Here is a 16025-nt window from a genome sequence, read left to right as displayed (position 1 = left end):
TATAGTCTATAATTTTAGTTTTGGGTTGGAAAAAATTAAGTATGTTAGCGTTGTATAAATAAATTAACTTTTTTTTAACTTAATAAAAAGTTAACAAAAATTGTGTATTAACTTTTAACTTAACTGAGTTAACCTATAGTTAAATTAACTTTTAACTTTTAACTTTTTGTTATTGGTGCATATTAACTTAACTTAACTGAGTTAAAAAAGAATCATTAACTTGCCCAGTCTTGAAAAATACCAACGATTGATCAGTGTGAACCAAAATGGTGGTAAATAGAATTTATTTGTAGAAAAAATAAATTTTGGGGGGGGGGTCTGAACCCTAGAACCCTACGCTGCGTACGCTACTGAAAATACAGAAACTATAGTAAAAATACTCGAACTATACTGCACATCGCGTGTAATTCGGCATAACTGAATAAATATAGGTACCTACATCAATTTCATTAGGAAAATCAGTGCATGTGCATTATTGTGTCGATTATATATATAGGTACAATTACACTTGCAGGCTAAAGGTACCTACACTTGTTAATTAATAATAATAACTATATATTAAAAATTAAAGGAAAAACGATTCGAGAGTGAACGCTACACCAAGTTCAAAATATTATATAAGTGTTATGGGTAATATTTAGTGTGGTAGCGTAATAAGTAATAATACTAGTTAACTATAAGTAGGTACCTATACTCAGAAGTCAAAATAGTCAGAAACGTTTCAGCATTTTTGCTAATTTTTAAACATCCTACTATCCTAGTTCCTTATCTCTCACCTGTAAATGTAAATTTTTGACAGTAAAAATGAATAGCAAACATACCATATAAACAAAATGGAAACAATTAGTTTTAGGTATATAGAAAATTAAACAAATGTTTACTATATTAATTCAAACATCGATCTTGTAATAAACAGATGAACAATGATGGTAAAGGAATATTTGATGACTAAAATGTTGTGCATTATGTAGATATGCGGGCTATCAACAGGTAATGAAATATTAATATATTTTCCTCAAGCGGGACCGATGATGCACGTGGTTTCCGATTTTCCTAAGGCGGCGGCGGCGGTCGCATGCCTGCATTACATTATTGTTTTCGACCACTTGTGATCCGTCACGGCCGTCATAAACAACTAAACAAGTAACGATATAATTTTATCTATTTTCCGTTCAGTTTCATTAACCGCCACCTAACCTAACCTAACCCGGTCAAATCCTATGCTGCATTTATGCGGTACGGCATAAATGTATATCATAAGTCATAATACAACTCGGTACCCGCAGGACAGTCCTATGACTCGTATGCCTTACCTATATTGGTGAATGGTGATGCGGCTCACCAAAGCGGGCATTATGTAGCTCGCAGAATTTCTGCTTTGTAGGTAGTTTTTTATACGATTCCGAAAATTTCAAACGATGCATCGGAGTCGCAGCAAGCGGCTGTTAGTATAATAATAATATGATATAATAAAAACGCGGGATGGTATGCGAATACGTAGTTCGGAGGTGCTGACCAAAGATTTCAAACGATGTTGCGCCCGTCGCCAAAGCGGCCGTCAGAGTGTTCTGCAAGACAACGAGCCACGCATCGCTTACCGCGGGCCACAACGAAGCTTGTTCTATTTCGTACACTCTTGGACCTTGGTGCCGACCACGCCTATATATACCGATTTCGTATAGGGCCGCTTAAGCAGCGGCGCATCGTTTGAAATCGATATTTTATAAAAAAATTTGTTGTGTGCCTACTTCAAAAATAAATATAGTTTCCAACAGATCTTGGCAACATTATAATATAAGTATAGGTGTACCGCATATGTACGGAAGTATGTATATTGTATATTTGTATGAGTATAATAATTGTATAAATGTGTAATAGTAATCCGATGATGTTAAATATTATCTATTACTATTGTACGATTAATCGAATTCATGTTAGAGAAGGACCACCATTTCCACCGATACCAGTATACCACCCCACTGCGTATCGAAAGGTATCTCCTAAATTTCAATAAGCAGTATGGGCTAATACATAACCTCTCGCCATTAGAAATATAATAGAAATATATTTATATTATATTATATTATTTAATTATAATTAAATAAAAATAAATGCAGCGATCAATATAGGTATAGATACTATAATTGTGTAATGAAATCGAATGATTGTATAATAAGAGTGATTTATTGTATTATTGTAACGTCCATATAAAAAAGTGCCACCCGGATCAATCATCCATTCACCCTATTTATAAGACCCCTCCAATGGTCCATAACTAGGTATAAGTACTGTAGATTTTTTATTAGTCGTCGACGCGTTGACCATATGTGACCTGTCTGTACGGGCTATACGATAAGAAATTTAACGGATTTTTAATTAAACGTTGAAATAAATCGTCCATAATAATATGAGTTAAATAACCTATGATTCTTTGCGCCACCTATTCAACTGAATAATCGACTTTTATAATCTACATAATATATCTGCATATCTATTCTATGACAGCGCGTGACACAATGATTGAAGATATAATTACCTACCTAAAAAGGTAAATCCTGAAAATATTTTTACGATGGTATAATGGTAAACACTTTCACATTGCTGTGACGCTTGTTATTCTTTTTTTGTTATGATGATATAGCCAAAAGGTGGTTAGTATACAATTAAGTATTCCGTTTTTACGTATACAATACATTGGTATCATTAATTAATAATGATACAATACACTATCAACGTGCTTTTCGCAATAATTTACCAAAGATAGAAATAACATCGTTAATTTTGACGTCAGTACTCGTTAAAGGGTTAAGTTTAGCACAAAAAAAGAACTATATGATAATTACTTGGAAAGAAGTTTCTCCAGATTTACTTCTTGCAACACAAACCACTTGACCTGCGTCAGCTTGGGACACATTAGTTATCATCAAACCGTGGTCACCAGATTCGTTAACCAGTATCTTGTGCGTTGCGTCGTCCTTAATTTGCTGACCATTTATATACCACGAGACTTCGGGATACGGTTTGCCCGTTACGCGAACATCGAAACGTGTCAATTTCCCTTCGGTCACGTCACGATCTCCACATACACGCACAAAGTTTGGCGCTAACATTTTGCCCTCAACCACTTCTATCGACTCGAGCTTATTGTGAGTCTTAGTTATTACATTTTCCCTAAAAAAAATATTCATATTTTATTTGATAGTGTTTTAATAATAGATTTGTATAACAAGATAACCTATTGTCAAAAGTAAAAAAAAAATCATATAAATGTTGGTCCTGGATGAATAATATATTATAATAATTTTAATTCCCACAGCCTATTGTTATATATAGTATCATTTACGATATGCCAATAATAATTAATTAACACATTTTTATAATCATTTACAAGCGCTTAAAAAGAAAAGTAAAAATAATACAACTATTATTATTGAAGATATGAGACACATGGCAGAGAAAATCGAAACAATAAACGAAAAATGTAAGTATATGTTTATCCAAACAAAATTAGGGTATCTACCTATACAATAATATTTTTTCACAATTTTCACTATTGACATGTTCTAATAAAAATTGTGCATTGCACAAAGTATTTACGTAACATGGACATTTTAAGTTCGATGTAGGTTATAAATAACCGAAATAGGAAATAGTCGAACTCACTTGTCTTCTGTTCTATCATATGCTATCGACGTCGGTTCTATGGCAAGATATGCAGAAGATACTACACAGCCTTGTGGGTTTTCTACAAGCAGAGTGTAATGTCCAGAATCCTCACAACAAACTTGTGGTATGGAAAGTGTAGCGACTTGATTAGTGAAATTGATCTGGTGTTTTGGTCCGTTTACGAGTCTCTGGCCGTTCTTAAACCAAGTCAACTACAAGACAAAAAAAAAAATCATTAAAAAATGTGTTTCAATTTAATATATTATAGATACTACGGTAGGTGTCGTGTTTTTTATACCCTAGTATCCTTAGCTGTTGACACTTTTACAGTAAACGTAGCGTTCGATCCTTCTACTAATTTCGAGTTACGCGGTTTCTGGAGCACTTGAGGTGCTACTACCGGGCCTTGGTGTGCGCTGCTTGTAAACTTGACGTCCTCTTCACCCAGATACCTCTTGGTGACGGACTGCCTGAAGGACACTTCACGAAGTAAACGATATTCGAAAGTATCGACTTTGAAATCCTTATTCAAAAACATTAAAGCCATTGTTACATCACGACAATAGAAATGATAATAATAATAATAATCCACTTGTGGTAATATTAATCGATGATCGACTATCATGTTTATAGTATATTTTGCTTACTTCATCGATGTTTGAATAATTATTTGTATACAGCGTATTCTGTGTCTGTTGTACTCGCTGCGAACCATACGTGCCTTGAGGTATTTGAACTGTATGACCTACCAAAATTCAACACGTTAATAATATACAACTATAAGTCAGTCGTTCATTTTGGATTTATTTTCAGACTTTTAGCGCAATTTTTTATTTTACCTTCTGGTTGAATGAAAACAGAACAAATTGCTTCGCCGTATTGATTGCGCGCCGAACATGTGTATTCGCCTTCATCTCCTGGCCCGATTTGATTGATCGTAAGAACAACATTCCCTGTTTGTTGATCATACGTCATCTTGTATTTGTTTGACTCTGAAAATGGATATTTAATCCAAAAGGTTATTATATTATTAAACATTACTATTATTTTTTTCTATCGCCGTCGAATGACCTGTAATAGATCAATGTTGTACTATATTTACCCAATAGTGGAGCGCCTTTCCTGGTCCACGAGACAAAAGGTTTTGGAATACCGGTAACCTTTCCTTCAAAAACGGCATTTCCACCCTGAGCGAATCTGGCGTTTTTGAATATCTGTTCAAATACTGGCGGAGCAGCGTCATTTCTAAAATTGTATTAATTTTTGTTAAATCGGTTTACTTGAATATCATTTTTACTAGCGTTAATTTGTATGTATGTATATTGTACTTCGAATTCTGACTTACCCAAATTTTGGAGTAGACTGCTGTACAATAAACCCTTCGTGAACTGAAATTTAAAAGAAATATTATAAATAATAAATAAATAATTATCATAGTTTATCAATAGTATGTAATATATCAAGACATTTTATTAAATATATTATTAATAATTAATGTCTATCCGAAGAGATTCAAAAGTATTTTTCAATAAAACATTTAAGACTCGAAAGTTATTTACATTTAAAATTTAAAATAATATAAATTCTGCAGTTTACCTAATTATTAAAAGAAATACAATTATTATATTACAATATTATGAACAATACATCATATTAATATATTATGTACATATTTTATAAAATTATGATGGTTGGTATAACAAATATTTTTTAATTTTATAATTACACCCTTCGAGTAAACGGTAATTATAATAATATCGTTTCTTGGCATGGTCGCGCGAAATACGGGATCAAATTACTTAAGACTCATTTTTGGAACAGGTCATATATATATGCATCATGCGCTGTGGGCGATCGCAGCTGTTTTACGCCAAGTGACATTACAACGAAATAAAGTAAACAGTATGATTTAGGTGATGTTAAAAATTACAGTGGCATTAATTTCGTACGACAGTTTTGTGTATCTAATTTAATGGCATGTGCACAATTTCTTTAATTATATGCAAAAATTAAAAGTGTGTGAAGCAAAAAAGAAAATAAGTAAAAATATGATCTTTTCGTGACGGAGAAAAATAAATGGATTCGGTTAAGATAAATTTAATAATAATAATAACGTTTTAGTCTACACTAAATTAGTAATTCGGCACAAATGCACAATATCGAAAACTGCGAGCGCATGCGCGTGCATTTCAATTATCAGCGTACCATGATTTATAGGGTATATATTTATAACTTAACAGTGTCAGCGGTGCGACGGATTCAACTCACTAGCACGTCACAGAGGCGAATCTGGTAAAAATGTAAAATCAAACACAACATTCAATGTAAACCACTTCTTATTGGTCGATACACAGCCCAAAATGGATAAATCTGGTTTTAACTAAGGGACATACATAATAATAATTGTTGTCAAGGTCTTCTCTCGTATGTGTTTCACAAAATCGGAGCGTAGTATAAATATTATATGACTAATAACGTTTCTCTAGAAACTATAAATGCCTCGTGTAATAATTCCAACAATAGACTATATCGCAAAGGCCATGTCTACATGAAACCATCGATGGACGTGAGAATACTCAGAACTTAAAAAACGTTCCAATTTATAATTATTTCTTGAAATGAAGTAGTGTGGTGTCGAAACACGTAGCATCTCACAATACAGTACTTATAACTTATAAGTTTATACAAATATATAAAAACTAATAATATATTATGGTACTGAGAACATATTTATAACGAACTTCAGACATTTATTAAATGTGTTACGGCAATCTAATAGCGATGACAAAAATATAACCTTCCGATAAAATAAATAGTACAAAATACCACCGATGGAATTTCGTTTGCCTAATAAACATGTATATTATACAAGCTTAATGTAAGTACTTCGTATTTGACTTGACGAAATGTAATATTTGAAAACATCCCATTTATTATACACGACTGACCGAAACCATAATTTAATGTTTAGTCTAGGTCAACAAAAAATATGGTAAGTTCTTAAAAATGCCATTTGGCTTAATTTATTTACTGGAACGGATTACATAAACTGTTAAATACGTAGGTACGTGAATAAATTATTATAGAATCTATTAAAAGTAATAATTAATGTATACTGTGTGGATAATGAATACCTACAGTGATATTTTAAATTTTATTATGCGTGATTTTCTTATCTCACAAAATAATATGTTTACGGTATATTATCCATATCATTATTAATGAAATAAATAGGTAATAACTGATAATAATGTATAATCTTATTTGAATACTTATGGATTTTTATTTGTATTTTTTTATTGAAAGGTTTTTCGATGAAATAAAAGTTAGACGGGACATTTTTGACACCTGTTGGCTGTTTAAAATTTAACTAACGCAATGATTTATTTTAATAATAATATTATGTAGGTACATAATGCACTTTACAATTAATAATTTATAATAGAACACTTTACGATCAAATTTAATGAATTTTACTATTACGATAAATGAAATTTTGGATAAAATCAAATTGTGTGAGTAGATTCAATTAACTATTAGGTACCTACTATACAGTTTCAAAAGTTTCAAAAGTTACTAAATACTAAAAATAGCTTAATATCTAAAGTCTTTGGATTTTTACGCGCGGTGACTGTTTGAATTTTACAAGTTTAATATATCAGAATTATTTAGATTTTTTTTTATTAAGAGAAAAAATATATATAATTGTGTTCAACGAGATTCATTTCAAAGGTTTAAGAATAGAATATTCCTTAAAATTTAAAAACAAGGGTTTTTAATAAATTCCCAACATATTGGTTAGTAGGTATTGAAACTAATAAAAAGAAAAAATAATGATTTTAAATTGTGAAGTATATAAGTTAAAGTAAGTACCCTAAAATGTAAATTATTTACAAGCTTAAAACGTATACAACAATGTTATAAGAGCTTTAAAAATGGTTTTCATTTCTATATTATTATATTTCTTACGTGCACAGGATTGAACGCCGTGATTTTCCGTTTCCCTACAGTGTTAGCTGAAGAGACACGGGAAATAACGGTGGCTCACTCTGTATAATATTATAATATATTAAACGAAAAGAAAAATATAGACTATATTATACATCTTATCCGTAACTCGACATGATGAAGACGATGATGATAACCGTACGGTATAAATAAAGTCCCGTCCCCCAAAACAATTTATTAATCAATTTAACCAGCTCGCCTACGTCAAAAAAAAAAAAAATGATAATTACATCATTGTTGTTTATATTATACATTATTTATACATTACGAATTTCTTACTGTGAATTGAAAAGTCTCTCGGTATTTTCGGTCTCCATGCTGGCCGTAAGATCATTTTTTTTCCAATTAGTGTAGTAAGTTGTAGTTATTAGCTTTTGATTATTTTTTTTTATGTCTCGAAAAACGTATACGAATTTATACAATATAATACATATCGATATGATATTTATAGGCAAACAATATGATAATGTATAACGATATAATATTATTATAGTCACAGCGCGTTCATTCTGCCGACTGCGGTGGAGTAACAACGTCGAACTTATGAAAGGTCGATAGCATTTCGAAGCACCAATATTGCGAACACAGTGTCCCCAGCCTTGCACGAATCGTATAAGGCGATACGGCCACTTTCCAGTTTGGATGAAATTATTAATCATCGCCGTGTAAATAATAGTCACGTTGCCCGTAAACATTAGGTGTGCATACGGTACAATACGGTCTTTTACGCACACGCTGTATGCACTCAGAGGACGGCGGCGGCGGTTTACATTATCGCAGCTGATCGTAGCTGTCATCCGATACGCGGTTGATATTATTATAATAATATGTTTACGAGCGCGGTGTAGGAGGTATGATAAAATATTATATAATATGAGATATCAATTTGACTATTATGATATGGATACCAGTTGCTTTCTTGGTCATTTTTTAAGATTTTGAAAAAATATATTTTGATTAAATTTGAGGTTCGAAAGTTTAATATTATGATATCACTATTCGTTTCAATAATCCAATTTTGTATGAAATAATATATATTTTTTAACCTTATTATTATGTAGAATATCGCAGAATATCTTTCTAAAAATTTTAACTTTTAAATATAATTAATAATATCGAATATCCGACAAATAAATTTTTTGTTTATTGATTAGCGTTTTAGGCCTTAACTTGTGAAGTTACTCCCTGTCGGAAAAAGGGGGTATAATATTTGTATTATTATTATAGAAAAACATTTTATTATTTCAAAGTCAAACAAAAATTTCTTATGAAAATGAGTGTGTACACTTGCATTAACGAGAATATAGATCGTCGATATGTATATGTAGCCATGTATGTATAATAATATTATACATATATGTAGCCATGTATGTATAATAATATTATACGAAAGGACGGATTACGATTTCAGGTGTAATGTTTGCTGTAATATTGACACAATGACAGACAACAGACGACATGCGTACAATATGCGATGCGTTGAAGTTCCAATAACTTCCAAACTACTCAGGGCCGGACTGGCAAGGGTGGTGGTTGAGCGATCCCCGTCTGTGCCTGGCGAAAATTTGGGCTGCTTGAATAAATTTGGGCCAACAACTTATAAATATTTTATTATTAGCCCAAAATTGGGCCAAATTTTCTTTTTCTCCGGGGCCAATTTTTATTCCCAGTCCACTTCTCAAACCACTATACTAAACTGATGACCTATATTATGTCTAACTAAATTGTGTATAACAATTTTATTAATTCTTTACAAATAACACAATATGGAAAACTGTGATTTTTAAAATAATTGTTATCGATATTAGGTATTAGCTCGGGTATTAGACAATTAGGGGAGTATTTGTATACACACACCATAATAATTAGGTATAGGTACCTATACTTATGTTTTTGGCACATTTAACATGTAATTATTTATCGGACGTGTTGATAATTTTATAATTTTATTGTTGCTAACTTAACACCAAAATATTTTATCACTACATTTCTTAATAATAACAAAATGTTATACACTTTAACACGGGATACATACTAATAGTATTTGAAATTCTAATGATTTGTCGTGTTTGTTGACCACGTACATGTTTTATTTGAGGTGCCGAGATGTGACACAATAGGTACCTAGCTAGGTAAGGTATACAAGGTAAGGTATATAGTTTTACTTTATTTATTGTCTGACAACTGCCATACGATAGGTATAACAATTTATTATATATTTGTGTGGTATTAATTGAAAAAAAACAGTGTGGTTTAGACCCTTCAGTGTTCAGTTTATACCTAACTATCAGTTAAAATTACTAATTAGTTTATATTATGTTGTGCCTAACTCTCGTACGTCTTGTACTTCAAAGTTAATATTTTAAAATAGTAAAAACCAAAAATCTGCTTTTTTATTCGATGATAATTTTTTCATACTTAAACCGTATAAATAAGTAAATTTGCTCAAATTAATTTGCACCTATTCATCTCCCAAAAATTTAAATTAACTAATATTTTGCGAATATGGTATAAACATAAAAAAAAAAACAAAGTTTAGAATCACATAAAGAAAATTTACCATATTAAACCAAAAGTTGCTAAACATTGTCATAATTATTATTCAAACATACATAGAAATATAGAAACAATTATTTGAAAGTCAACTTAATTTGTGTTATGATTTAGAGTGAATGTTTTATAACTTTGTTTAAAATTATTTAAATTTATATCTAAGTTTAAAAAATGTTTAACTTTTTTAAAAATAATTGTAATGCAATACGTTACATAACCTAAAATAACATCATAGATTCTTTAGTACTGAATCATTTTTTTAAAAATAAAAGGATAGATTAATATACTGAGAATGCTTATAAGATATTTGGATACATCTCAATATTAATAATATTAGGTTAACATTTTAAGATAATATTAGACAAAATATAATTTATTTTTATAAATTCTAATTATAACGATTGAATATAATTTAATTATATATTTTGGTTTAAATGCACTTAAAATACAAATGCTATTAAGCCACATATAGGTACGTATTTATTCAACAAATTCAACACGAAAATTATAATTCATGTAACTATAGTTTATTAAAATGTATTATAATACTATCTTTAGTAATATTAGTCAAAACGTTTATTATTTTAATGAAAATACTTCATTTTTCTACTTTAATATATTACGATTAATTTTTTGCGGGAAAATCAAATCGCGTAGGTAATAGTATTATGAAAAACCAAAAAAATACATAATTTACTAATATCAGTTATAATATATTTTAGCGATTTAAATAGATAATTTGATCTCTTCTAGATCTTGAACTGGTTAATCCCATAGTTATTGTGCAAGACGACGTTCATGATTTTTTATTTTCTACTATTCTAGTAAAGATTTCTAAATCGTAAAAATTGAACAATCGGTGAGGATTTCGTGGTGGTAATCGCATCCGGACTCGTGGGCGCGGATGACCGCCGGTTAATGGTTCGTGAATACTCGACACATAAACTATATAGGTGTTAGGTACCTAATATAATTTTACTGGCTGCCGGGTAACCACGGTAAGTAGGTAAAGGCACGGTAAATAGATACCTTGTCTTTGTGTGGTCTGCGTGAATTGTCTCGTGACCTGTTGTTCGGTACGATTCACGCTCCTCTGCCCCGTGTTTGACAACGATGAGGTGGTGGTGGTGGTAATCTGTTGTTGTTGTTGTTGTTGTTGTTGATGTTGTCGGTTCATGGCTAACGCACAAGTCTCCTCACGCCCCGGCAGGACGGTTGGCCGACGGTCGGGACCGAAATCCTTCACTGGCTCCTGTGCCCCGGTGATTCCACGCGCGTTAAACGAATTGCAAAAAAATCAAAACAAAAAAATCGGCCGAACGGAAAACGGTGAAAACCTGAGTGAAAAACGCACGTGACACAAATTTTAACAATTATATGAATTGACACTCGCGGTTGTCTCGCACAGGCTTCCTCGCGCTATCTTTTAAGTGTATACAAGCGATTTCCGAAAATGTCTTTCGGTAAGTACGACGATGGTATCGTGTTTGTTGTTCTTTTCGATATTCACTCTCGGACTCGCCTTGGTGGTAACTGAATCGCTGAAGTATGTGGCACTGTGGGTACTTGGAACGATGGCGGCTGTGGCGGCGGCGGCACTGTCGTGGTGGGAGACCGACGTTTGAGTAATGTGCTTTATTTAGATCTCTGTAAAATTAGAGGGTCCCTTACAGGCGACTATCTATGTGGGACGTGTTTTATTTTATTTATTATTATTTTTCATTCTTTCTTATTATTTTTATTTTTATTTCTATTAAGAAATGTAGGGTGTGTACGGTGAACTTGAAAGTGTTTAGGTGTCCGTAGATATACTTATAATAGACAAAAACGTAACACTCTGACAATGCGCGGTTTCAAAAAACTTAATGAACATTTTAATGATTAATGTTCTAAAAATAATAACCCTTGTTGTCATCTGGTAATGAGACACTTTTTGTGCATTGTAATATATTGTGCACATTTCAATAGTTTAATACTTTAATACACGCGATATTGTACTTGATTTATAAAAGGGGTAGTTAATAAAATCAGTTTTTCACAATATAATACGTCATAATATAATTCGTCTAAAAAAATGTTCGTACCATTTAATTATTTCCATTATTTCAAACGCAAACTACTAAAAACTTTAATGCTACTAATCACAAATCCGCCATCGTGGGTAGTAGTCAGTAGGTACGTGTACTTATATATAGAGTGTATGTAGGTACTTAAATAATATTGTGTCAAATATTATGTTATCTTTTAAACTCTTTTACTGATTATTTTGTGGCTACTGGCTAGTTTTGAAATATCAATTGGTCAATTTTAAATCTTGTGTTTTTTTTTAGGTTTAAACCTAAATGACATAAGTACCTATACTTATAGTATAATAATTAATAACTACTATGTTATTATTTAGACGTTTAGATAAGAATTTTCCTTTTACAAAATATGTGTAGGTGGCTTCTACATTTTTATTTCTATATTAACTATATAATTACATTTAAATATTGTAATCATTTTGAAATAAAATATTAAGCTTATATACTCGTAATTTCAAACCATATGTTTTTTAAAGCGCTCGATGTGTTATTTTTAATTCCTGTAATATAATACGATAACAATACTTAATTCAAATTTATTTTAACGAATTAACAATAATACAATAATATTATATTAACTGTTAAACAATACGTGCTTCAAAATGTGTAGTAACATTTTAAACGATTAAAAATAATAATAATTACTCGATGGTGCCAATAAAAACTGTATAATATTATGTTGAGTCGTATTAAACATATGTTAACGAATAACGATATGATAAAAATTTTCTTTTTGACAAACGTTATAAAAATTCAAACTTTTAAGCGAGCTATTCTTGTTAAAAGATTTATATTTTAATACAACGCCGTTCATAATAAAAAAAAATATATTTGAAAATAAAAACATATTTTAGGAGCATGTACCTACGTCATTATCATACTAGAGCTCTAATAATATGTCACAGATATTTTATGCATAATATGTATAATTATGTGTATATTGCATTATATATTAAAAATTTATAAATATTATAAATAATTATAATAATATCATAAACCGTGAAATCCTACACTTAGGTATACGTTAATTCACGACCACTCTTATAATAAATTCCTAGTTGTGCAAGAAAATGAACGATATAGTATCTTAAGTTCGATATAATATTGAATTGTATAATTTCTAGAAAGACGAAAAAAATCTCTAATAAAAACAAACCTTAAAAATTATGATATGCGTTCAAAGACCTTTTTACGTGTAATACTAATATAATAATATGTTATTACTAATTGAGTTGCATATATAAGTTCTATAAACGTGTTATAAATAGAGTGACACGTGTACATATTATGGTGTCTCATGGACTTAGTTTTTAAAAACTAATCCTCCTCCCACCACCCATTTAAAATGGATTGCGCACGCTGTCGAAATATGTCGCCAATCTCAATGGTTGAAAAATACTAGCAGTTTGTGAGAGATTTACAATCTGGCCAAAATTGTTTTTAATTACACATAGAATATAGCAGTTTGTGTTTGGGTCAAAAGTATTATTTTTCAAGTCTCAGTTTCTTTTGTTTTTCACATTTAAATTTTTTTTTAGCACATTGAATTAACAATATATACGATTGTTAACATAAATAATAATGGGTATGTGGCTCAGCGCGGGCAGTGGCTGAAACCAATCACAATATGTAAGCAACGGCCGTTGCCACTAGTTCTCGGATGGGTGACCCCCCGCGGGTTCATAGTGTGCAAAAACCTTACTATACACATATACGTGTTCCTAACCAACCGTTTTAAACCATATAAATAGTTCCAACCTTATCGTACCAAGTATCAACCCTACCAACCTGACAGGCTAATGACCTCAGCCGCCGAAGCATTAAACAAATAAAAAAATAATAGGTAATTTTCAGGAAAAATAAAGTACCTATTCTAATTATGACTAGTTCACGTTTCGTCTATAAAAAAAAATGCAATGCAGTTTCGTGACATATTTACTAAATATTTTTCATTTATATTTTATAGTCTTAATAATAACAATACGTTTTTGAAATTATATTTTCATGAACTCTGAACACAGGAATAATTAATACTTTTTCGCGTTTTTATTTCATTATTAGATTTAAAATTAAACACGAATCGTACTTTAAACATGTCCGATGTCTTGCACAAACACTAACTAGACATCTATAGTACTACCTACATGTAGAGTTTAACATAAATATCCGAAAAATTTAATTTGTTAACTAAATAGGTTGTAGGTGGTATGGTAATAACTATTAAGTTTTGGTCCTAATGTCCTATCAATATTACCTAAATTTTTTTTTAAATATATATAATTACGTAACAATAATTATTTATTAATCTAAATTTTAAAAATATATAACTATCAGTGGTGTGCCCAGGAATGGTGGTGTGTGTGTGTGTGGGGGGGGGGGATGTTATAACTAATAATACATTTAAATAAACTGTGGTGGTAATACCAAAGACACAAATAAGGGGATTTATCGGACAATGGGGGGATATAGCTACCCTATAACTACCCTCCCTTAGGCCTCGGGCATGCCATAAATAATAGTAAGAGTTATTAGTAATTATATGATTAGTTTTACATAATATCATTGAGTTATTGGGTATATATTGTACAATATTATATATTATACTCATTGATAATGTATCAGAATATTATATTACTTATTAGTACTGTAACTGTCTTGTTAGTATATATTTGACATATTATATGAGTTATTTGATTTTTCTGTAATATTCTGAATATGACAATATTATGTATCTGCATCGACAACACACAGAAAATGTGGAAAAAAATACAAAGAAATAAAAAATAGCAAGCAGTATAGTTTTGAATTTTTTACATCTCATACCAGTTTTTTTAATTAATCCGATGAGACGAGATCCGCTCAAAATCAGTTTTTTACTTCTATAATAATATTAATCGTTATTTTTATACAGATACCTTCCCCCGAGTGGTGAACCCAACAATTCTATGCTTTGTAGCTCTTTATTCTTCTTTATCAAACCTCGTTCATTATTATAAAATATTTCACGTGCATAGATACCTTATATAATGTTATGTGTGGTAGGTATACTATTACTTACTAAAATATTCGTTGGATTTACACTCGATAACAATACTGCAGTGATCTTCATCGTAGGGATTAACTCTCGGATTAACTAATTCAGTATCTGAAAAATACAACAAGTAATAACATATTATATAATACGACTAATAATAATTACTATCAATAACTATTTTAAATTATTTGATTATAGTATGATTGGTAATAATGTTGTTCATAATCTTCTGTCGTTTGAAAAGCAATAAATTAATCATCTGTCACAATAAGCCATACCAGTTGGTCAACGAATTCATAATGACTTGTAGATAGCAGGGTTTAAATACATGATACTATCCACCAGATACCTATATATGTATATATATATATATATTTGGTATATTTAAAGCAGTTAAAGTAGGTACTATGCTTAAAAATTATAATATATGGATCTATAATACATGCTTTTATAAATTTGTTTATGATAATATTGTTAGCCAATAGAGTGATGATCTTTTGTGGTGGGATATGCGATGGTGATGATCACCAGCTAGCTGTAATGCTGATGGCGTCAAGTAAAAAGAAAATCCTTAACTATTTATTTAGGTCTACTCTACAATCTGCAATATGTGTATACATAATAATTATAATAATTAAACAGTAAAATATGAAATATACCTACTAACTATAAATTATATT

The 16025-nt window shown here is 30.6% G+C and overlaps 1 protein-coding gene across 26 annotated transcripts in view; it reads right to left on the bottom strand.

The window, feature by feature from the left end:
• LOC100160310 (titin) overlaps positions 1-15455 on the bottom strand; it is a 159967-nt gene extending 144512 nt beyond the window's left edge. For 21 of the 26 annotated variants that reach the window (XM_029487035.1, XM_029487048.1, XM_029487053.1 and 18 more), the window contains exons 1-8: positions 11257-11796; positions 5012-5054; positions 4769-4911; positions 4506-4658; positions 4314-4411; positions 3965-4189; positions 3664-3878; positions 2844-3171 (exon numbers count right to left, since the gene is read on the bottom strand). In XM_029487035.1, coding sequence (XP_029342895.1) covers positions 2844-3171; positions 3664-3878; positions 3965-4189; positions 4314-4411; positions 4506-4658; positions 4769-4911; positions 5012-5054; positions 11257-11404 — 1353 coding nt within the window. In that variant the 5' untranslated portion in view covers positions 11405-11796. Of the gene's footprint in view, positions 1-2843; positions 3172-3663; positions 3879-3964; positions 4190-4313; positions 4412-4505; positions 4659-4768; positions 4912-5011; positions 5055-11256; positions 11800-15369 lie in introns of those variants that run through there. The other 5 variants (XM_029487058.1, XM_029487059.1, XM_029487044.1 and 2 more) reach the window with 4 other exon arrangements.
• Positions 15456-16025: the final 570 nt, after the last annotated feature.

The sequence above is a fragment of the Acyrthosiphon pisum genome, chromosome A1 (genome assembly GCF_005508785.2).
Source record: "Acyrthosiphon pisum isolate AL4f chromosome A1, pea_aphid_22Mar2018_4r6ur, whole genome shotgun sequence".
Lineage (NCBI taxonomy): Eukaryota > Metazoa > Arthropoda > Insecta > Hemiptera > Aphididae > Acyrthosiphon > Acyrthosiphon pisum.
Note: the sequence above shows the minus strand (reverse complement) of the source record. Positions and strands in the feature narration are given on the sequence as shown.